Source organism: Ambystoma mexicanum, chromosome 9, assembly GCF_040938575.1.
Source record: "Ambystoma mexicanum isolate Mex_15411 chromosome 9, UKY_AmexF1_1, whole genome shotgun sequence".
In the NCBI taxonomy this organism is placed as follows: domain Eukaryota; kingdom Metazoa; phylum Chordata; class Amphibia; order Caudata; family Ambystomatidae; genus Ambystoma; species Ambystoma mexicanum.
In genome coordinates, this window is record NC_090931.1 from 920,967,061 (window position 1) to 920,991,460 (window position 24,400).

At 45.5% G+C, this 24,400-nt stretch overlaps 1 protein-coding gene across 1 annotated transcript in view; it reads left to right on the plus strand.

The window, feature by feature from the left end:
• CCDC141 (coiled-coil domain containing 141) overlaps positions 1-24,400 on the plus strand; it is a 676,030-nt gene that overhangs the window by 448,515 nt on the left and 203,115 nt on the right. Inside the window, exons 15-16 of the mRNA XM_069616100.1 lie at positions 2,487-2,675; positions 2,886-3,065. Of these exons, the coding sequence (XP_069472201.1) occupies positions 2,487-2,675; positions 2,886-3,065 (369 nt within the window). The remainder of the gene's footprint in view (positions 1-2,486; positions 2,676-2,885; positions 3,066-24,400) is intronic.

Consider the following 24,400-nt stretch of genomic DNA (forward strand, 5'->3'; position numbering starts at 1 on the left):
TGTTTCTGTGAATACAAATTGGACCTCATGATAAGTTTGGCGGTAGAGTGCACCGGCTGAATTACCAACAAACATGTTTACTGTTATCGCCTGTCAGTTCTGTGGATTTACCATGGGTTTATGAGCAGTATGACAGTGGTGCTATTCCCTACTTTTTTAGTCAATTAGGCTCCTAGGGGATTTTTACAGAATTACCGCAAGTGGTAATTCTGCTTTAGTAATTCTGACGAACATTGGCAGTAAAGTGGAGGATTCACCTTTAGCTCCAAAATCACACTTCAGTGGTACAATAAAAGTGTCAGTAATTCTGTTACTGCCAAAAAAGTGTCACTAATGGGATTACCACTATGTCTGTACCGCACCACCGGACACGTAATGAGACGCGTTATCTTTTAATATACTAACCTATTATCCTAGTATGTACATGTGCCCATTTTTGCATAATGCTCAAATACACATAGCCTTTTTTTGTTTTTTTTATAATTGCAAGCTATACGAACACATGTAAAGACCCAACAAATGTGTAATGGGCAGCAAAACGCAGCAGGCCCCCACTTCTGTCCTCCAGATGATATGATATGATATGATATGGCATTTGTAACGCGCCTATACACAAGTGTTTCAAGTGTTTCAAGGCCCGACGAGGCAGGGAGGGGGGAACAAGGGGAAGACAGACAACGATCCTACTAGGCCAGGTGTCATTCAGATCGTGCAGGGATAGGGGGAAGGGAGAAGTGCAAGGGGAGGGGGGAAGTGCAGTACAAGGTAAGTAGAATAAAATAAATAAATAAAGGGCCAGCTGGTGGCAAGTGCAAGGTAAGTGCAGACAAGTGCTGGGAACGGGGGCTGTAGGGATACACAGACAGTCCCGCAGTGCAGGGGTTGCCAGGGAGGCAGTGCAAGTGGAGAGTGGCTGGGCCCAGGACCGAGGTCGGCGAGAGTGGCCCAGTTGCACATTCGGTGCAGATTCAGCGAAGAATTAGCAGGGAGAGGGAGAGAGAAAGCAGAAGCAAAGGGGAAGGTTTTGAGGTGCTTCCGGAACCGGAGATGGTTCTCCTCAAGTTTCAGGGAGGCAGGAAGGCTGTTCCAGAGGGAGGCCCCTGTCGCGGAGAGAGATCTACCCCCAGCTCGTTGCTTCGAGAAGCGGCTGACCCTGAGGGAGTTGGAGACGGATGAGAGAAGGGCTCGGGAAGGAAGATATTTAGGAAGAGAGAGTTGAAGGTATTTAGGCCCCAGGCCCCAGAAGGCCTTGTGGACAATGCAGAGGGTTTTGAACTTTATCCTTGCAGCCACTGGGAGCCAGTGTAGAGACTTCAGTCCTGGAGAGATACGGTACCTGGGCTTGAGGCCAAGGACAAGTCTCGCAGTTGCGAAAGATGCCAATTGCGGAAGCATTGCTGATTCTCAAAATGTTTTCTGAATGAAAGGCTTCATCTAAGCAGTGAACTTGCATTGCTCAAGTGGGATTTGAACTGTGAGGAAGTTGAAACATTTGTGGGAAAAAGTAAGATATCAAGTAGTTTCCTCAGTTTCTATAGGAATTACGTGAGTTTATAACAGGGGCCAGTTGAAACCTGAGAGAAATTGTGCTAATAATGTTCTACTTTTGTGTGAAGCAGCATGCTTGTACAGGGTCGCTTCTTAATGCATGTGTGTCCCTCATTTGCATTGACTGTCCTTGGTTACTCCTCTGGCTACCCCAATTTTGCATCCACTTCCCAGCACAGTTTGCAGAGATGCAGCACCAACAAATATGCAAGCATAGCTTCCTAGATGTTCCTTGAATCAGTCACGTTTGTGTTTGCTCGGTTTGCACATGTTTTTCAAGTACGAAGGTATTTTCATGCAAAAAAGAGCTTGGTCAATCAGGCAGTAGCCTTTTTCTATATGATGCCCCAATATGCGGGGCTGCGCACATTGCTTTATGCATTATAGCCTGTCATGCCATAATCCCCTTTTCTATATTCTCCAGTATAATCGCTTATGTTTTGATCATACCGCCTTTTCTGTGCAATGGCTAGGCTGCGTATACCTCTTTCCTGATCCTGATGCCCTATTCTTGAAGCTCTTACCTGGCTGTTGCCAGCTGGGAAAGGGAGTGAAGCCTGAAGTCACATGGTTGGTGGAACCAACACTCAATTCCTGGGACTGAAAATACCTCCTACCTGCCATTGTGGTGACACAGGGAGGGTTAACTTCCATGGTGCTGAACTGGGGCTAGCGGAGTTACTAACCACTTTCTGTATATGTATTGAAGGAAAGATTTTATACAGTTCTGTTATTCTTGTACTGAAAAAAACACAAAATGTATTGAGTCATCTTCACAATCTGTTCAATTCATTGTAGCTACTCTATTTTGTGTCGAATGAATCAATGGAAAATGTGGGATTGCTGAGACATCATGTATGATGCACAGTGCCAGTATGGTTGTAGCATAGACTTTTCCCCACATATCTGGGCAACTCATTGTTGTGCCTTTCCCATAGCAACTTACTGCCGAAGTAGAATATTCAGTGAAGCTGTCAGAACTGCTCAGTCTGAAAGGATCACTCGAGAAAGAGCGGTGTAAGAAAATTGGGGAACTTGTTCAGCTGCATCAACGCGTCAAAGACAAAATCAAAGAGTATGAGGCCATTCTAAGCAAAATGGCCACCTTTCACCAGGTCCGACTGGAAGTAAGTGATGAAAGATCCGTTGTGTGAATTGCATGCATGTGTTTTTTCTTGACTATCACATTCTCAGATTTGGGGTACATAAAACATATTTTGGGTTCACTTGTAGAAAAGGAGGTACTTCTAGTGTAACCCTTGTAGTAGATTGTAATTGATTTAGTGCAAGTCTGAATTGATGTCACCAATGTGATGATCCTCTCCAACGTTTTGCAGCTGGACAATCTTGTCAAATCGGAAGCTTTAGATCATTGCAATCTGCAGGGGACACCTGAGGATTCCCATCAAACTCAAATCCACCTGAGTCATGCCCGGGAAAAGCAAGCTCATATCAGACATCTATACAAACTGGCTCTTCGCCTGGGGGCTGATATCACTTCTACAGTGCAGCATTCGGTGAGTGGACTTAGAGTTTAGCCAAGCCGAAGCTACTCATTTCACACCTGTGTGTTTGCTTTTATGCTGCTACTATATTTGTACTTATAATCAACCATTGCAATATCTTTCAAATTGGTATCAGAGTGGACTGAAACGAAAATAGATATACAGCCAATAAAGACACATTTTTTTTTTAGAAAGTCTAGGTCGTTCTTGTACATAATGCTCGATACTTGGGCCTGTCTGTAAACCAAAGCATACAGTGATATTGGTTGTAAACGCTACTTTTTAATAATCAAAGTTTTAATTATTTCTCTGACTAAAACTCTGTATGATATGTTGTATTCTATTGCTTTGAGGCAGAACAAATATGATCCCTTGTTCTTCTTGCTGAATTTAAAGGATTGTGTAGAGTTTTCAGTAAAATAAAACCTCACTCAGCCGCATGAAGGGCTGGCTAATGGGGCCACAGATTCCTCACCATTCAGACTGCAATACACGTGCAATGAATGATGGAGAAGCAATCCCCACACTGCCAAATACTCAATGCACCACTGCATTGAGACAGTGAATCCCGTTGTACATGCATACCATACCATTCCCCCAAGTCCTCCCCCTCCTACTGCTGGTAAATTAGGTTGGCAGCTGTGAGTGTTCCCTCAAAATAGGAACAACTACTCAACTGAGTAGTTATAACGTCCTCTGTGTATAGGTCAACAAGGTAGATCCAAGAGGGTTTGGTGTGTCTTTCAGATGTTGCTGGCACAGTGGGCATAGTGGGCACTCCTGCACATCATCTTCAGATACTTCCTGAAGTTAAGGCAGTGCATTTCGCGTCTCAATGATGTGTCAATTGTGATCCTGTTAACAGCCTTGAATCCTCATAAATTTGGATTTGAGTCATCTAGATTTTGTTTCATCAATCAATGGGGCATTTGATTATAGAGGTAGCCATGGCTTTACCCCCAGAAATAATTTATATTGTGAGCAATGGCAGTATGGACAGGATGCCCATGCTCTTCCCACTACATCCCACTTGTGTAGCAGGGGCTTGTCACCTCATCCTAACTCAGAGTCCTCACCCTTTAGGGGAACCTCAAAATGTGGCAGTCCGTGTGAACATTACAGCCCTCCCGGGGTATGCCGAACTCCAAGGTATGCCATGTCCCAAGGTGATCATTCTCTTACAAGATCATGGCAGAATTATAGTGAGGATCACAGGTGAAAATAAATTGGAAGTGAGCACATGGATCAGAAGAGCACAGCCACAGTGAGAACAAAGTTAAAGATGGGTGCATGGGCTACCACACTCAGGAGTCTTTCTGTTTACCAGAATCTGTTTGCAATTGGGTGAGGCGAGCCAAAACCTTGTAGTGCTTAGCTTCACTGTGCCCCCTCCTTCCTGTGCAGGTTTGAACTCAGAATCCAAGATGATAGAAAGCCAATATAACGGCTTGTTCAGTTGGCCTACTTACTCACATTTCCCAATACACCCTTGTGTAGATAGAAGCAAAGAAGGCGGTCTGGGAAAATCAAGGGGCAGATTGGTGTGAAGGGGCATGAGAGTTGCACTTGCAAGTGGCAAAATAATCCACAGTCTGTAGCTGAAATGCATTGCTGAGATGTGGAAAGGAGAATGGAGTGATATAAATCTGAGACAGAAGCATGGTACAAGATCCATGTATTGTCAGAGGGATGTTGGCAGTTGGAGGCAGGGGATGTATGTTACAGGAGGTCAGAGAGAGGAGGATAGTGATGAGAAGTTCAAGCTGGGGAGAATAAAAGGATGCTGGAGAAAGGAGAACAGAGGTGAGGTGGTGCAGCTAGAGAGAGGAGAACAAGGCTGGGGAGAAAAAGAAGAAAAGATCAAACAAGTGGTGACAGAAAATGTGAAGGTGGTAAGAGGTTAAGAGTCAGTAAGTAGAAGAACATTCTTTCGATTGGATGTTCCTCCCACGTATTCCTCATCTTTTGATACTTCCAATCCAGCTTCAGCTGCTTCGGAAACAAAAATACTTGACAGAGGGCGCTGTGCACTGGTTATGTTGACTGAATGGGCCTCATTACGAGGCTGGCTGTAGCCATGCCTGTAGTACAGACACGGCTGCCACTGGTATTGATTTTTTTCCAGCACCCAGAAAAGGGCAATTACCAGATCATCACCGCTTTGCCGGGCCCGGTAATTGCCCCTTTCTGGGCGCCAGTAAAAATGATTCCCCATTCCCATTTGAGCCCCATAAGGCTCAATGGGAATTGGGAGGGTGGTAGCAACGGTACCGTTATTAATGGTACTGTTGCTACCATCAAGTTCTGCTCGCGGGTGCCGGTACGGCCACCAGGTAAAACCTCACCTGCGAGCAGAACTCCTAGTATGGTGGTACGGTATCAACGGTGCCGGTAGCGATATTGGCGCTGTGGTTGCCTTACCGCCATACTCGTAATGAGACCCAATGTCCCTCGAGGGCCTCCGTTCAAAATTTTCACCAGTATATGTAGCGCGTGCAGCGCCGGTTGTCTTCAGTTCTGTTTTTCCCTTCACCTTAGAGGAATTACTAGCTACAGGAAAGAATGTAGTAGACTCTAAAAGAGCATAGAGTGCAGAAACATGTAAATTTGATGGTGGGGAAGGATGGGAGGGATGATGAGGAATACGTGGGAGGAACATCCAATCGAAAGAACATTACCACGGGTAAATAACTTGTTCTTTGAATGGACTGTATCATCTCACGTATTCCTCATCATTTTGATAAGAATCCCAAAGCAGTACTACTTTTGGCGGTGGGAGTAGGAATTTAAACTTGTCCTTAAGAATGATCATGGACAGAATGAAGGACAGCCCTCCCAAATCCTCCTTCCTGGGTGGAAGTTGAGTCCAGACAATAATGTTTCACAAAAGTGTGAATAGTAGACCAAGTGGCTGCTGATCAGATGTCTTTAATTGGTATCCCTCCCAGCAGAGCAGAAGATGTTGTCATGCCCCTTGTGGAGTTGGCCCCTCAGGCCTTCCAGAGGAATTTTACCAACTAATCTGTAACATTCCCCAATAGGCAGAATAATCCATCTGGATAGGGTCTATTTTGTTACTGCCAAACCTAATTTGTGATCAGTATAGCTAATGAATAACTGTCATCCTGACAAATCTTTGACAGTCTTGAGATGTAGAAACTGAGAGCCCTTCTTGGGTCCAGTCTTTGTAACCTCTCCTCTTCCTTCCCAAGATGAGGAGGTGGGTAAAAAGTTAGTTAAATTATATAAGCTATTTTTGGTAGAAAAGGTTTCACCTTAAGAACAACTTTGTCCTTAAATAAAATAGTGTATGGAGGTTTACAGGAAAGTGCTTGTAACTCGCTCACCCTGTGGGGCTGGCATTATTGTTACCAGCAAAATGGTCTTTAAAGTTAATAGTCTTAATCGACATTAATGCATTGGTTGAAAAGTAATGCATGTTAGAAACTTTAGCACAAGATTTAAATCCCATACAGGCACTTGAAAAGGAATAGGTGGAAACACATTAGTGAGACCTTTTAGAAATTGAATAATTGAATAATTAAAGGAATTTTGAAGTATGAGGTTTCTTTCGAAGATCGTTTGAAAATTGAAAGCGCTGCCAGATAACCCTTTATTGTTCCAATCTCAAGCTAAATGTAGCACAAAAGATAACACCACAGGTGTCTTGCATAGAAAAGGATCCACATTCTTATCCCTGCACCAGATGCTAAATTTGTTCCAACGTCAGTGGTACAAAGATTTTGTTGCTGATCTTCTGGCTGAAAGCAAGATTTCCATTACGTCACCCGGGAGGTCCCAATCCTTATATCTCAACCTCTCAGAAACCATGTGTGAAGGTTGAGTGTCTTGACCTCTGGATGGAGAACCCAACCCTCCTCTTTGTGGAAGATGCATTGTAGGGCAGATGGACATGTCCAGAAGGTCTGGGTACCACGTCCTCCTGGCCCAATCTGGAACAATTGGGATAATGGATTTCCTGAACTTTCTCAACCTCCTGATCATGTGAGGAATGACAGGGACTGGAGGAAATACGTATAGGAGTGGAAACTCCCAGTACACTACGAACGCATCCCCTAGAGCTCCTCTTGGGGGAAATTCCCTGGGGCAGAACAGTCCACATTTCTGGTTGACACTGGTCATGACCAGATCCACTTGAGGGGTTCCCCAAAGGGTGAAGATATTGTGAAGGACTTCTTGAGCTAGCTGCCACTTGTGGGAGACTGTGCTCTGCCTGCTCAGAGCGTCCGCCGCCGCGTTCTCTTCTCTGGTTAGGTGAAATGCTGATAGAGAGACTCCTTCTTGAATTGCTCAAAACCCAAGCAGCATTGCCTCTCTGCACACTAGCAGTGACCTTACTCATCCTCTCTTGTTGAGCTAGTACATGGCCACCATGTTGTCCATCATCATCAGGGCATTTTTTCCCCATACAGAGGGCAGAAAAGCTTTCAGCGCTAGTCTGTTTGCCCTCAGCTCCAATAGGTTGATGTGTAGTTTGGACTCTGATGAAGACCAGCGACTGTTGATTGTCAGATCGTTGACGTGGGCTCCCCACCCTCTGAGTGTGGTGTCCGTGACTATGGTTAGCTCTGGAATATTGTCCTCGTAGGCCCACCACAGGAGATCCTGTGCAACTCTGCTTGGAACCTGAAGAAGGTCCGACATCCTGCCTGAGAATTGTGACTACTGTGCACTGAGAGCCCATTGAAGGGATCTCATTCTCAGGCGAGGTTCTGGCACCAGGAAAATGCAGTATGCCATGAGGCCGAACAACCTATAAAATCGAAGGCCAGGAGACATTGGGCATTCTGGAATTTGGTGACCATCTGCAGAATGTGATGGGCCCTCATCTCGGGTGGTGAGGCTTTCCGAGGTTTCATCCAGGACTGCTCTGATAAACTGGAGTCTTTGTGATGGTATAATGTGAGACTAATGAAATTGAGGGAGAAGCCCAGTCTGCAGATAGAGTGGCAGGTGATGCTGATATGTTCCAGGGATTGTTTGGGAGAAGGTGCCCTGATCAGCCAATCGCCCAGGTAGGGGTAGACGTGAATCCCCCCTTGCCTGAAACTCGCTGCCAAAACCATAATTAACTTGGTGAAAACCCTTGGGGCGGAGGTCAGCCCGAATGGCAGAACTCGAAATTGATAATTTGAACAAACAACTACAAACCTCCGGTACCTTCTGTGCTTGTGATACATAGGCACATGAAAGTAAGCATCCTGAAAGTCCACTGACCCAGAGTCTTGGTGTTGCAGTGCCTGAAGGATCTGAGAAAGTGTAACCAGCTTGAACTTGTCCTTCCTGAGGAATTTGTTCAAGTTTCTTAAGTCTAAGATGGGTTTCAATCCTCCGTCCTTTTTGGGGATTAGAAAGTACAGGGAGTATCAACCCTTGTGCCTTTCTGCTACAGGAAGAGGTCCTATAGCACCTTTCTTTAGCAGGGTCAGAATTTCCTGCACAAGGAGCGAATCTGGAATTTTAAAAGAACAGTTCCCCCGGTGGATGATCCTGAGGTTTTTTTTTTAAAAGGAAGGCAGTAACCATGGGCTACCGTTTCCAGTGCCCAAGAATCTGAAGTAATGCCCTGCCATTCTTGCAGATGCTGTGAGAGTGCCTCCCATCAGGGTCTTCTGGGTTAAAGCCTCAGAGAGGTTTTGAGGTGGCTGAAGCAACCACTGAGGGCAAAGTAGCCGTTGCTTGGGCGGACTCAGTACCTCTCCCTCGTCCACCATCAGGGAATCTTTTCTGGCCTCTATGACTAGCCTGTCCTCTCGCTCTTCTAAATGAGGAGTAGAAACAAAAGGACTTGCCCCTCCAAGATGATATACTGGGACAAGAATGTTGAAGCTCTCTGATTGCAGCGCTGAGAGTTTTTGCTGCTACTTTGGAGGTCTGCATCTTTCCAAGACTTTCGTCGCCCTTGTTGCCAAACAGCCTTGAGCCAAAAGGTATATTGAGAAGCCTAGATTGCACATCTAGTGCAAATCCAGACTTTCTCAACCACGCAAACCTGCATAGTGCGGTACTAGCCACCATGCATCTGCTAAGGCTATCTGCAGTATCCAGACCTGACTGAAGGCACTCATACATTGCCTTTTTACCATCCTTGATAATAGCCAAGAAGTGGTCTCTTTCTTTCCCTTCGGGAATGTGGTCAGCCGCCATTGCTACGCAATCCCACAGGGTGAACGTAAACTTTCACAAGGCACAGGTAGCATTTGCTGATTTCAAAGCCATATTTCCACCAGTAAAGATCTTATGTGCCCAAGCATGCACCCATTTGTAATCCCTGTCTAGAGGAATAGTAGGGTATGTAGATTGTTTGGTGGACATTGCCGCCTGGACCACAAAACTTTCTGATATTGTATGTTTAGTTAAATATTCAGGGTCACTGCTGCATGGCCTATACTTTGTCGAGCAAATGTTTGTTAACTGTTGGCGCAGTTTCTGGAGATTCCCAATTTGTTGCGACTCTTCTTTAGTGAGCAACATGAAAAGGTAAAATTGGATCTCTCTGAGGAACCTGGTCCAGTATATCAGTTAAATCATCCTGCTCAAATGGTGGAGCAAGTCTACTCCATCCTAAAAATTCCACTACTTTGCTCATCAGTTGCCTATATGAGGCATCAGCATGGTCAGAGGGGTCTGGCTTCCCAAATTCTAACTCTGGTGATGTATCCACACCACTGGCCGTCTGTAGATTCTCATACAAATCTTTTATTCTAGACTACTCTGAAATTAATGCATCTGGTACATTTGGAGTGCCAAATTCCAAGCGTGGAGCATTGTCATCAGAGGGCTAATGGTCTTCCTATATTGATGTTAAGGACTTAAAAAAAGGCACATTTTTAAAAGTATTTTTCTGTATCGGTGGAGGCTTCGACAGCTTCGACAAACTCGTTGAAAATGACTTTGAAGTTAACAATGTTGTTGCTTTCGTTCTCAAAGGCATCCGACGTTGATTGCGTTGAAGGAATAGACCCAGTTTTCATCGAAGTTGTCGACTTTTTCTTTGAAGAGTTCCTCAAAAGACTGGATTTTCGGCTTGTCGAAGCACTCAACGATTTCACGTGAGATTGAGGCCTTGATTGATCTCGATGAGAATTAGACTTACGTACCGGAATCAAAGGTTCACAGGATTTAGCTTTGACTTCCCTTTGTCGTCTTTATGCAGAGCGACAGGGGCATGGTCTAGCTCCTTCTCTTTCGAGGGGGTCGGGCCCCCTTCTCGAAAATGTTCATAATTTCTCTACGAAAAGCATCCCATTTAGCCAGGGTGTCAAATTTGGTTGGGCATACGATTCTCTAATGGGAGGAATCGCTTGAGGTCGAAGGAGATCCGTGACGTCTTTTCTTTGCCTTCTTAGATGAAGACGAAGAGTGAGGTGATCAACTCCTCGATCAAGATCTTTTTTTGAATCTATTCTGTCGAGGAGATTCTCTCAACTAGTCAGACTTTCTTTTCTTTGAAATATTCAAAGGGGATTTTGAGGGGGTCCTACCCATTGCCAATTTACTTTACTAGAGCGTTTTCGGTCATCGCCTGACAGGAATTACACTTTGTTCTCAACACGACTTGAGCCACAGGTAGGGATTAAACAAACTTCTTACTCTGTGGGAGTGTATTTGTCATATACAAAAAGAAGTTCAATTATCAACAAATGTGTCTAGAAAGGTATCTCATCAACCCATTCCAACAAAAGATGGAATATGTGTGTATCAAATTCACAAAATGTAACACATTTTGGCTATTATATGTTCTTATTGGTACATTTACAGATCTGTTAATGTACCAATAAGAACATATAATAGCCAAAATTATTGTGGTTTAGGAATCAAAGTGTGAATGAGCTACACTCACTGATCCTCATAGATTTACATTATTAGGACCCACTTAGTTGGGTTCACTTGTGTTGTTTTAAATTTTTGTATTTGTTTTATGTACTATGATCATTTTTATGACAAGTTTTATGAAATATGATGTTTTGTGATTAATAGAATTTGTTACAATTCGTGAATTTGATACACACATATTCCATCTTGTGAGGAATTGCACTTTGACATCGGATGTTCTGTGCTGAGACACCACAGATATAGGCGGTGGGGATCAGTGATCGACATTTTAGCCCCACAGCCCTGATGATTTTTTTTAAACCTGTCTTAGGTGTCAATGGAGCCGAAGATGAAGACATTTTGAATTCAATCAGGTTGAATCGAAGTTTCGATGAAGAACCGAAGCGCGTAATTCTTCGAAGTGAAAGCTGAGTCGGAAAAACCGAACTGAAGCCAACGGGCACTGCGCGTGCTACATATACTGGTGATCACGTTGTCTGTTGATCACGTTGACTGTTGAACGGAGGCCCTCAAGCAATATCGAGTCGATGTAACCAGTGCACAGCGCCCTCTGTCAAGAATTCTTTTTTCCGAAGCAGCTGGAGCTGGAATGGAATTATCAAAATATGAGGAATACATGGGAGGATACAATCTATTTGAAGGAAGAGACTAAGCAGAAGGAGTAGAATTATCAGGATTTGGAGAACAACCAACAGCGGGGAAGAAGGTGTAAAGACATTGAAGCAGTGGAGAGAAATTCCACAGTGCCTATGAAGGGCTAGAATAAAGAAAGAGGAAAGGCTGCTAAAATAGCAACCTGAATGAAGGGAGGCGGGAAGGGTGAGGAGAAAGTACAGAGAAGAGGCAATATAAGCGCCTTAACAAGATCATCTCTGTCCTTCAAGGAGGCAGAGGTAGGTAGGGTGCTGTGGAATAGAGACAGGTACCCTAGACAAGGAGATGTGAGGCCATGAGCTGAGCTTGCAAATCCGACTTAGTGGCTGGAGCCTTTTGGATTTGGCCTGCCATCACTCCTGCCTCGCTCTTGCAGCAGCCAAGGCCTAACATGCAGGTGCACCCAGTTCTCTGAGACCCAGAGGAATGGGTCTCCTGAGAAGAAGGAACCAGGGAGCGAAGAAGCAGGCCAAGAGAGAAGTGCAAGTCACTCAAACCCGCAAACTGTGTCTCACAGAGGTAATCTCTCAAGAAGTAACACTGGGTTCGGGCGACTTTGGTCCTTGTTTCGAGTTTGACAGTAGATCTGCTGAAATACCGCCAAATGGAATTACTGTTACTGCCACCTGGTCCTTTGGGTTTACCACAGGATTACAAGTGGTGGTAGGTGGTGTAAATCCCCTTTTTAAGGAGTCCATAATGCTCCATTGGGGATTTTGGGGGGAATTACGGAGTGGTAATTCCACTGATGTTTGGAGAAAAAGTGGAGTACTTACCTGCAGCATCAAGATCGAGGTAAATCCTCCACTTTTTCTCCAATTCGGCAGTGCAGGAAAAGTGGCGATAACGTAATGACCACCACTTTTTTCCCACATCGCCAACCTCATAATGAGGCCCTTTGTGTGGCATAAGGAAACCTTTACTTGGACCCAGAGACTTTTACCTGTTTGAAACATACAGAGCAGCCACCTTGTTTTTATGTTACACATTTCCTTAGTAGGTCCAAGATTAGTACAAATCCACAATAAATGTGTTTTTGTTAATTTGACTACACTTCTGTGTCCGTCTTTTATTGATTCCACTCAGCTTTGTGACGGTGCACATTTTCATTTTTTGTTATTTTAACTCCTGGAGGAAAGGTACCACTTCACATACCAACATGTAAAACTCATGTAACAAACTGGTGTGCCTTCATTGCAGCCTTACATTGAGCCTCATTACGAGCATACCAGTCTGGAAAAAAGTGCTGTAACAACAGCTACCGGCACCTTTTGTGGACGGGCATACTCTGAGTCTACCAGTAGGGGCAGTGAACTATCGACAGATAAATCACTGAAGCACAGGCACCGCTAACAACAGTGCTGGTGCTTCAGTGTTCCCATTCCCATGGAGTCCTATTGGACTCATGGGAATGGAAACTTATCGTTCTGCCGCTGCCCGTAATATCCCGGTATTACTGGGATATTGGGCGGCGGAAGCGGTAAGCCGAGGTTGCCGGTAGCCCACCGGTACCAGCAACCTCGGAATGAGGGCCACTGTCTTTCTCAATTTAATTTGACTTTTGGTGTAAACTGATGGCTGTATATACATTAAAGCAGATGTATAAAATGTGATGGCAATTTACATTTAGTTTACTGTGTTTTAATTTCTAATTTCATAGCAAAACTTTAGGCTTGATAAACTTTGACAAATGTTTATTCCAGTCAGATATGTGTGCAGGAGGTTGCCTGGAAATGATTTCCTCAGCATGGCGAAACCCTCCTGTGAATTTCTACATGTGGGGCCGAACATCCAAAACTGCATCTCTAATGCAGACCCCAGTGTTTTTCACTTTTTTCCTGGCTGGTTTACTGACTTTTTCCAACTGAGTCCTCATGACTGGCCTCATTTGGGTTGCAAATCTCAAATGTGCCCCTGCAAGTTATTCCACCCTGTGGAAGTCTCCTCACACATATGGCTGTATGGGTTCCTCTGGTTGTTGGCAATCTTTTGAATGATATAGAGGTAGCGCCTGCTGTATCACTCCGGTGTCCCTACGGCAATCCAGTACAGAGTATAACCAGCACGCATGGTGTTCTGCAATACTGAGTGGGATACATATGTTGCCATGTATGTCATGGTGTTTGCTATCCTTGGACAGCGACGGTTGCAGCTGGCAGAGCCAGATGGTTGGATGGTGTCTGCTTCAACATAAATCCTCCCCTGAATTCAAAGTCCGGGAAGATGCCTGGGGAAGTTTGAATGTAGCGCCCTTCAGTGTTTGGGTGGATACCAAAACTTTGAACTGATGAAGCTCTGTGATTGGGAGCTGAGCCTGCACTCAATCTTCAGGATACCTATTGGTCTACACTCGTACAGAAAGAAGAACATCACCTAAAGACGAATTGAAGGGAAACTCTGCTAGACCTACAACCTTCAAAGACCATTCTGGTGGTGAAGCTCTCTCAATGTCTGCAGATGCTGGACTTCTTTAGTGACCAGAGAGTCCAAGGTATGATGCTCTCTACCCTAGACCCTTTGTAAACAGCTGACTTGACAGCTCAATGAATCTTGGTTCCCTGGATGTTTATTGCCCATCACTGTACTGACTTGTCACAAAGAAGCAGAAGCAAAGGTCACCGAGAGCACCAATAAACATCTGAGCCTATTGCTTGTGGTTACAAAGAACTGATTGCAATGAACTGAGATATCTCAAAGCTTGTGCCTGCTGGTGGTGTACTTTCTTTGGCCTCTGCACTGGCACTGACAATAGAGAGGTGATAACAGGTGAACAGAGTCAACCAGAAGCTGTCTGAGTGTGTAGATGGCAGCTCTGACGAACAGCCGGTGTTGTGCCTGGGAGGACACTTGAACTGGGTCTTACCTAACATGCATTTCTTGCAAGCACATTGTGGGGTCATCAGCAAACCAACCCCCCTGGCTCTGTGGACAACAACTTGTGACTGGGGTGCCTGAGAAGCTCATAAAGACTTTCTGAACATCTCACAATTGTACTGTATCTGTAGCAACGTTGTCATTTTCCTGTAACTGGAGATAAAGAATATACTTATATAATAGCTTTGTGTGGGTACATCATTCAGTTTGATATTGTGTTATACTGTAGTCATATTAGCCCCGCTTCCCTCCTAAGAGTCAACCTTTATTGCTCAACCACAGCTACCACTGCGCGAGCCATGGAAAGAGTGCACGGACCGTTTGCCTATGATTAGTACATCTTTCATAGCCTGAACAGAGGGATAAGAGAAATCATCCTAAATTAACTGTAGGTATTTGTGTGGGTGAAACGGGGCTCTGGAGCACCCACTCGCCCCCTCTGCACGTTGCACCCTATCCTGCATGCCACCATCCTTACTAGAGGGAAGCTGTGATGGACACGACATCAGAGACCAGAAATGCCCATCCAGGGTAAATGCGAACCACATCTCCACGACGACCGGATCTGATGCCGCAAATGCACAATTTGGCTAAGCTATGCCTCAGTGGGCAGCTAGCCAACTGCTTCCGTCAGCACTCTTATTTGACCAAAAGCCTTTTAAAAATGGCCGGCCTGCACCCAAACCCTTCCTCACAGGCTTCACCCATTACTGATATCCCGCCCTTGACCGATCGTGATTGGATGCATACTCCTGAAAACACCAGGGCACCTGGGTGTCCGCAGGCGATGGTGGCCCCCTACAAAGTCCCACGATCAAGACCTGGGTCGTTGTTCCCTGTCAGGCCATGGAAGACCATCCAGACGACCAGCACCCCTAACTGAGATGTGCGTGGTTGGAAAACCTTGACTCTTACCCATAATCTTCTAACGTTCCCCTGCCTCACCTATTAGGCTCCATGCAGCATCTCTGCTGTACACAGACTTTAACAGTAATCGAGCTATCTCAACTTCATTAACGTTTGATGTACTTGTAGTCTGCCCGTAAATTACCTAATTTGAATGAAATAATACTGATGTTACCCCCTTCTGACTTGCATAGCATTACCTACCTGATTCGCGTGTACATATTCTGTTTGATATGTACCCATTACTCACTGATTTGACCCTTTTCAGCCTCTGGCTGGGTTCCATTCGTATGTGTTTCTCCTTGATCCCTCTTTTTTAGCCTTGCTGTACACGGCTCCTACCTATCTTTAAGCATTGCGAGTAGCTTGTATGCAGCAGCGCTCTCAGGTCTGATGGTTCTGTGCACTTTACAGCCCCGTTCTGCATTTGTAAGGTAACTGCACTTCTCACGTTCCACTAGCTCGCGGTATTACTACATTCTTATTCATTCATCCTATCTGCCTCTTGTTTAACTACTTGTCCACATGGCTGATGTAGCCCCCCTGTACTGAAGGAGAGGCTTTGCCAGTATGTATACTCTCACACCTACTATGTCTGATATGCATGTATGCATCTCTGATGCTAGCCCCCCGTACTATGAGAGGCGTTGCCACTCTGCATATATGCACCTCTGACGCTAGCCCCCGTACCATGAGGGGAGACGTTGCCAGTCTGTAAACTTTCACACCTACTATGTCTTAAATGCATGTGTACACCTCTGAAGCTAGCCCCCTTACCATGAGGAGAGGCGTTGCCACTCTGTATACTTTCACACCTACTATGTATGATATACATGTATACACCTCTGATGTTAGCCCCCCCGTTCCATGAGGAGAGGCGTTGCCAGTCTGTAAACTTTCACACCTACTATGTATGATATGCATGTATGCACCACTGATGCTAGCCCCCCGTACCATGAGGAGAGGCGTTGCCAGTCTGTATACCCTCACACCTACTATGTATGATATGCATGTATGCACCACTGATGCTAGCCCCCGTACCATGAGGAGAGGCGTTGCCAGTCTGTATACCCTGACACCTACTATGTCTGATATGCATGTATGCACCTCTGATGCTAGCCCCCCGTACCATGAGGAGAGGCGTTGCCAGTCTGTATACCCTCACACCTACTATGTATGATATGCATGTATGCACCACTGATGCTAGCCCCCCGTACCATGAGGAGAGGCGTTGCCAGTCTGCATACCCTGACACCTACTATGTCTGATATGCATGTATGCACCTCTGATGCTAGCCCCCGTACCATGAGGAGAGGCGTTGCCAGTCTGTAAACTTTCACACCTACTATGTCTTAAATGCATGTGTACACCTCTGATGCTAGCCCCCTTACCATGAGGAGAGGCGTTGCCACTCTGTATACTTTCACACCTACTATGTATGATATGCATGTATACACCTCTGATGCTAGCCCCCCCCGTTCCATGAGGAGAGGCGTTGCCAGTCTGTAAACTTTCACACCTACTATGTATGATATGCATGTATGCACCACTGATGCTAGCCCCCCGTACCATGAGGAGAGGCGTTGCCAGTCTGTATACCCTCACACCTACTATGTATGATATGCATGTATGCACCACTGATGCTAGCCCCCCGTACCATGAGGAGAGGCGTTGCCAGTCTGTATACCCTCACACCTACTATGTATGATATGCATGTATGCACCACTGATGCTAGCCCGCCGTACCATGAGGTGAGGCGTTGCCAGTCTGTATACCCTGACACCTACTATGTCTGATTTACATGTATGCACCTCTGATGCTAGCCCCCCGTACCATGAGGAGAGGCGTTGCCAGTCTGTAAACTTTCAGACCTACTATGTCTGATATGCATGTATGCACCTCTGATGCTAGCCCCCGTACCATGAGAGGCGTTGCCAGTCTGTATACTCTCACACCTACTATGTCTGATATGCATGTATGCACCTCTGATGCTAGCCCCCGTACCATGAGAGGCGTTGCCAGTCTGTATACTCTCACACCTACTATGTCTGATATGCATGTATGCACTTCTGATGCTAGCCCCCGTACCATGAGGAGAGGCGTTGCCAGTCTGTAAACTCTCACACCTACTATGTCTGATATGCCTGTATGCACTTCTGATGCTAGCCCCCATACCATGAGGAGAGGCGTTGCCAGTCTGTATACTCTCACACCTACTATGTATTATATGTATGTATGTACCTCTGATGCTAGCCCCCTGTACCATGAGCGTTGCCAGTCTGTATACTCTCACACCTACTATGTCCGATATGCATGTATGCACTTCTGCTGCTAGCCCCGTACCATGAGGAGAGGCGTTGCCAGTCTGTAAACTCTCACACCTACTATGGCTGATATGCATGTATGCACTTCTGATGCTAGCCCCCCGTACCATGAGGAGAGGCATTGCCAGTCTGTATACTCTCACACCTACTATGTATTATATGTATGTATGTACCTCTGATGCTAGCCCCCTGTACCATGAGCGTTGCCAGTCTGTATACTCTCACACCTACTATGTCCGATATGCATGTATGCACTTCTGCTGCTAGCCCCGTACCATGAGGAGAGGCGTTGCCAGTCTGTATACCCTCACACCTACTATGTCTGATATGCATGTATGCACCTCTGATGCTAGCCCTGTACCATGAGGAGAGGCGTTGCCAGTCTGTATACTCTCACACCTACTATGTATTATATGTATGTATGTACCTCTGATGCTAGCCCCCTGTACCATGAGCGTTGCCAGTCTGTATACTCTCACACCTACTATGTATGATATGCATGTATGCACTTCTGATGCTAGCCCCGTACCATGAGGAGAGGCGTTGCCAGTCTGTTTACTCTCACACCTTCTATGTATTATATGTATGTATGAATCTCTGATGCTAGCCCCCTGTACCATGAGCGTTGCCAGTCTGTATACTCTCACACCTACTATGTCCGATATGCATGTATGCACTTCTGCTGCTAGCCCCGTACCATGAGGAGAGGCGTTGCCAGTCTGTAAACTCTCACACCTACTATGTCTGATATGCATGTATGCACCTCTGATGCTAGCCCCGTACCATGAGGAGAGGCATTGCCAGTCTGTATACTCTCACACCTACTATGTATTATATGTATGTATGTACCTCTGATGCTAGCCCCCTGTACCATGAGCGTTGCCAGTCTGTATACTCTCACACCTACTATGTCCGATATGCATGTATGCACTTCTGCTGCTAGCCCTGTACCATGAGGAGAGGCGTTGCCAGTCTGTTTACTATCACACTTACTATGTATTATATGTATGTATGTACCTCTGATGCTAGCCCCCTGTACCATGAGCGTTGCCAGTCTGTATACTCTCACACCTACTATGTCCGATATGCATGTATGCACTTCTGCTGCTAGCCCCGTACCATGAGGAGAGGCGTTGCCAGTCTGTATACACACACCAATTCGCCTGTAAACCACTGTGTATGCTCTTGAAGTTCACTATTTACAAAGCACTTTCTGTAACTAGCGCCCTGATGCCTAAGGATTTGGTGCGCTGAAAGAAATGCAAAAATAAATACATTATTTTAACAGTTCAACTTACTTCTGTGTGCTCATTCTTTCCACCCGCAATAATTTGTTTTTCAGTTGTTCATTGTCATGTGCTAATATCCTTATAGACCTCAGAAGGGGTATTTATTCCTTGGGACAATTATTCTTTCCCAACTTATAGCCCTCAGCATCACGTCATGCAATAACACAGGGGCGGGTGTTCATCCTCAATAATGACCCATTGAAGCTTAATTATACTATGCTTAAATGTGGAGTCAGGCACATCAAATTCTCTCATTTATATCATTCAGATTGTAAGTAATTCAGTGCTATTGTGTCTCTATGTTTCTATTTTCTGTGCTCAGGCTCATACCCATTGGCATACTAATACTGTTTCTGTTTCTAAGGCAGAGATTCGTGAAAATGAGCAAACTAGTGGCTCTTCTATTTCTGTGCCGCAGATTGGTGAGTGCCCACCACAAAGGTTCTTCTGTTGCTAAGGCTCTGTCACCAGGGGAGCTGCACCTTTGGGAAAATGGAGTGCATAGAGTTCCCATGCTCTCTCCTTGGCATTAAGTGTAGTTACATTAGCAATAACAGTCAATTATGTTCCATGGTAATAAAATAGTGGTTTATTTATGTTGAGTAGCAACAATACCTCATGACGTGGTTAGTTGATAAGTAGTAAGATATAAGCAGACATGTGTTTCATGCTTAATGTTTCCCTTCTTCTGAGAGTAGTTTATATATGTGTAGTGATCTATGAAAAAGGGGGACAATTAAAATGATAGAGCTTTATGTAGGTGTACAAAATCACATGGTAAACATGAGAAACCTGATATTGGGCCTTATGCATAGTTGTGTAGCTTAGTTGATGGGTGGCTGGAGCCAAAAGAGTGATGTAGGAGAATGCTATATTTACTGTACAATTCCATTAAAAAACGCTGTGATAGGTGTGTGCAGCAACGGAGACAGAAAAGGGGCTTATTTTTATATGTCTATCCAATGGACTTTGGCCATGCCCTCTGTCCCATTTGCACAGGATATAACCCTCAGTTATGCGACAGGCTCTTCCAAAAGCTGCAATGCACCCACAGGACATGACCAGTGATAACACCCAGCAGCCACTTTGTCCCAGTGCACAGCCTTTGGCCATGCACTGAATGTCGCAATGATGCCCATTGTGCCCACTGGACATGGCCTGCAGCCCTGCCTATGGGTGCTTTGCCCAGGACATGACCTCTAGCCATATCCCGGACAACTCCAAGACACCCATTTTGGCCTCTGGGCATGGCATCTGGCCATAACCAGTGGACACTTTGGCATGGGTTTATCGGAAGATTGTATTCTGCACCCTATTGGTAGACAGATGTAGGCAGGCACACAATATACATCTTATGCCTTAACGTATAACCTGACCCTCCTCTTACCTGCTTCCCTGGGTTCGAGATCACCCCGGGAACCCCGCTGGAAATGTGGTGAAGGTAGGAAATGTTATAAGGATAGGGCAGGATCTCTAATACGCTGAAGGAAGAAGACACAAGCTTAAAGTAACTAGCACACAAAAGGAAAGTCGTACAAAGGAATGCTGGTGTACGGTTCTTTTTAGTTATTATATGCTCACTTTCACTTCCGGTACACCAGCAAGATTTTGAGAGTGTTTTAACAAAAAGGGCAAACCACAAGGCATTAAATAGAAATTACACTAATCCTAAACAGCTGCGTATCTGAAGGAAAAATATAAAAAAAGACCTTTCAAATATTAAAAAAGATGAGTCTTTAAAAAATATATACAGAGTCCATGCAGTGCACTGTACAGAAACCATATATAAAACAACCTTGCTTCAGAGACAACCTGGCCGGGGCTGTCTCAAGGGCTCTGCTGCTGCTCTTTCCTGATTTTTTCTGGGTCTTGACACATTGGGGTCATTCCGAGTTGGGTGGTAGCCATGGCGCTATTGGCACCATGGCTGCCTCCCAAACCAGGTCTGGGTTCAATGGGGACTTACCGGGTCATTCCGACCCTGGAGGACCCGGTAAATCCCCATTCAACCAACCATTCCCCATTCCCATTTGAGCCCCCATAGGGCTCAATGGCAATGGGGAAGGCGCTAATAACGGGCCCGCGATTAGACCACACGTCCTTTACGGTTTCTGCTAAGGGACCTCGGAATTGGGCGGTAAGGGATTACCGGGACCAGTCTCCTTAATGGTGCCCGGTATCCCTTACCGCCCAACTCAGAATGACCCCCATTCTCTTGATGGCTTTGGATGTCCAGCAGTAGGCAGCAGGTAGCAGCAGCAGCAACAGTATGTGGGGCTCCAAAGCCATTCTTTCGGCTGGGCTGCATGTGTAAGGTGCAGCACAGCAATTAAATGCAGCGTGAGGGGGCCCCACAACATTACTCCACCTGGGCCATGTCTGCAGGATGTAGCTCAGGGAGTCCTGTTGGACAACCTGCCAGGGGAGGCACCCTTTACTAATGGCAGCCTAGGAAGGATGAATACATTGGATGCTCCCCTGCTATAGTAATTAGCTGTGCCCAAGACCTAGCGATGACAGGATGCCACCTGGGTTTTTTCTGTTATCCCCACGGTGCTCCGCTCACGCCTTTAGTGTTTTTTCCAGAGTAAAGGAACCCTTGTGTGACCACGTGTGAGGGTCCTTTACACTAACTATTATTATTTTTTTGTTGGCATCCCCAGCACCTCTTGTAAGGTAAGCCCAAAAAACGATCGATAAAAATCACTCTGAAGGGGGTCAATGATAGGTGCAAGGTTTGCAAGAAAAACAATGTTTTATTACATGCAAATACGGCCGGGAGAGTCAGTCCAGTAGAACTGTTAACTGAAATCAAGCTTGACGCGCCCATTTCAAGATACATTTTTTATAGAGGAAAACTGCAAATTAACACAAGCAAATCATATCAGATACAACATAATACCACATTCCTCATTGGTTTACACCTATACAGAAATCTAAACATGCCCTATAGTTCATTACCCCATTGGCCGTGCATATCTAAATACAACCCCTTGCAAGATGACCTAATAGTGCAATCCGCAGAAAACACTGTGATGTGATTGGTCCACTATATTCAGGTAAATGGTTGCGATAATTGACTCTCCTTATTGGTCAAGACTATTTTGGCCAACTTGTGAGATGCATACACCCGAGAGGACCCTATCAGGGAGCAAATATGAACGATGAGGTCAACCTTGCCTGGTAATACAATGGCTTCCTCATGAGACCAGACAATTTGGCACTCCTGAATAGCTTCTTCGACCTTGCTGTTGTACTCTTTTGGCATCATCTCTTGCGACTCCCATCCCAGAACATGTTGGATCACCAGCATGCCTCCTAGCCTATCTCTCTTCGGAACCAGGTGCTTTAAACAAAAACACAGTGGAGGCACCGCCCATGGGGATGAATTTCCCACATTTATTTGCTCAGACACCTGTAGTTCAAATGAACTGGCCACTTCTCAATGGGGGTAGTATTACTCAACCCTTAGCTCTACACCTTAGCAATGCCAGACACTAGACCCTGTACTCATAAAATGTGTCCTTCATAGCTGCAGCACTAATCTAACTGTCAGAAACCAACATTCCTGTGAGCTGCTCAGACTGGCACAATTAACTGCTATCTGCACTGCGTGTCTCCCTTCTTCCCTCAGCTTGGCTGTCTGATCATTCGCTGGGGGGAAGGATGCATACACTCTAATTAAATGAACAGAGCAAAATATCCAACAAACTGCCTAATTCTCTAACTACCAGAAGCTGTAACTTCTAACAGGGCCTAATCCGAAATGGCAGAACTCTTGCTACCACGGCACACAGCTGTGATGTTACTAAAGCACAACACTTAACCTATCCCACTGCTGAACGCCTCGGCTACCTTTTTACCAGCTACCAAAAACGTTTGTGGATATAAAACACAACAGCATATTGTAAGATCTCCTTAATACAACCAAAGCTCAACATCAATCATTACCACTAGCTACAAAATGTATTAAACTACGCCCTGGCTCTAACTTCTTAATATAATAAGCAATATTATTACATGGTTGCTCCTTCTTTCATCTTGTAAGGCTCTGTGATGCTCTCTAAATTGTGTCAAAACTAACTACAAATAACACGGGTGCAGAACTGCCAAACCAAATGGCAAAATACTGTCACTAAATGACCAGCTCTTCTTGCAAGTACAATTTGTGCAGCCTAAATCTCTTTACGCGGTTTGTACATTGCACTTGCTTCCTTAAAAGCTTCATCCGCTAGGGATCCTTTTGTTTTGTATCTCCGGGGGGTTACATCTCCCCCCCTTTGAACCATGCTCAGCCCTGAGGATAGCCTTGGCCCGTTCTATGAACTTATCCATCCATCATTTTGATTGGCAAGCCACCGGTGGCCACCTAGTACCGTGAATCTCAGGCACTTCCCACAGAACCCCTGAACTCCCAGCAACCTCCTCTAAAGAGGCAGGAATGGAAGACTGAGATGAGCGGGCAATGGGAACCTCACACTCGACAACTGGTGAATCATACGTTAACTTCATAACATATCTGCTCTCCCTAGTGGTATGACAGACAGCAGCCGCAGCCTCATATAGGTGTTCCCCCAGACTCGGCTGAGTACTCTGCACCAAGTCGTGGACCCTATCTTCCAGTGGAGTAACGGATAAGTGTTCCTCCGTCCCGTCCGCTATAGCAGGGGCGAATAGAGGAGGATCAGGAAAAACCTCTGAAGGAACACGCTCAGGATGGGGTTCAGGTTCACTAGGAGTAGGATCTGGCTCTGTGAGTGTAAGGACCCAAACATGTGTTGGATATAACCCTTGGTTTGAGTAGGAGCCAAACTGATTGCCCTCGGTGTGGGCATCTTCACTGGCTTCCGCCTGGCCTTCTGATGATCTCACGGCCTCTGTAGATGGAGAAGCTTCCAGGGATTGAGCCTTTGAAGGAGCTTATTTAGGCCATTCAGCTCAGAGTCACTGCTATCTTGTTTCCAGTCCAACTATGAGCAGGTGGTACCGATGCAAGAGTCGGTAGACTTAGAGCTCTCCTAGCTTGTGCTCTATGATGAATGGCCGAGACTTCCACTTGTTGCCTAGCTTGTTGCATTCTTACTTTTCCAAGCTGTGGATCAGCACACGATCGCCAGGTTTAAGTGCATGAAACTGGACCTTGGCGTCATAGCAGCATTGGTGTCCTTCTGCTGTCTTCTCCGTCGCAGCCTGTGAGAGCTGGTATGATTGCTCTAGTTGTCGCTTGAGCTGTTTTACATAACTGGCGTAGTTCTCATTGCCTGTTCAATCTGCAGACACTCCAAAACACAGGTCTGAAGGGAGCCCGGGATCCCTTACAAACATCAAGAAATACAGTGTGAATCTTGTGTCATCATTCTTCATACAGTTTTAAGCATGGGGTCTTCTTGATGCCAACCAGCTCCAGTGTCTGCTTGGTGAGCATCGATTCAAAATCTGGTCC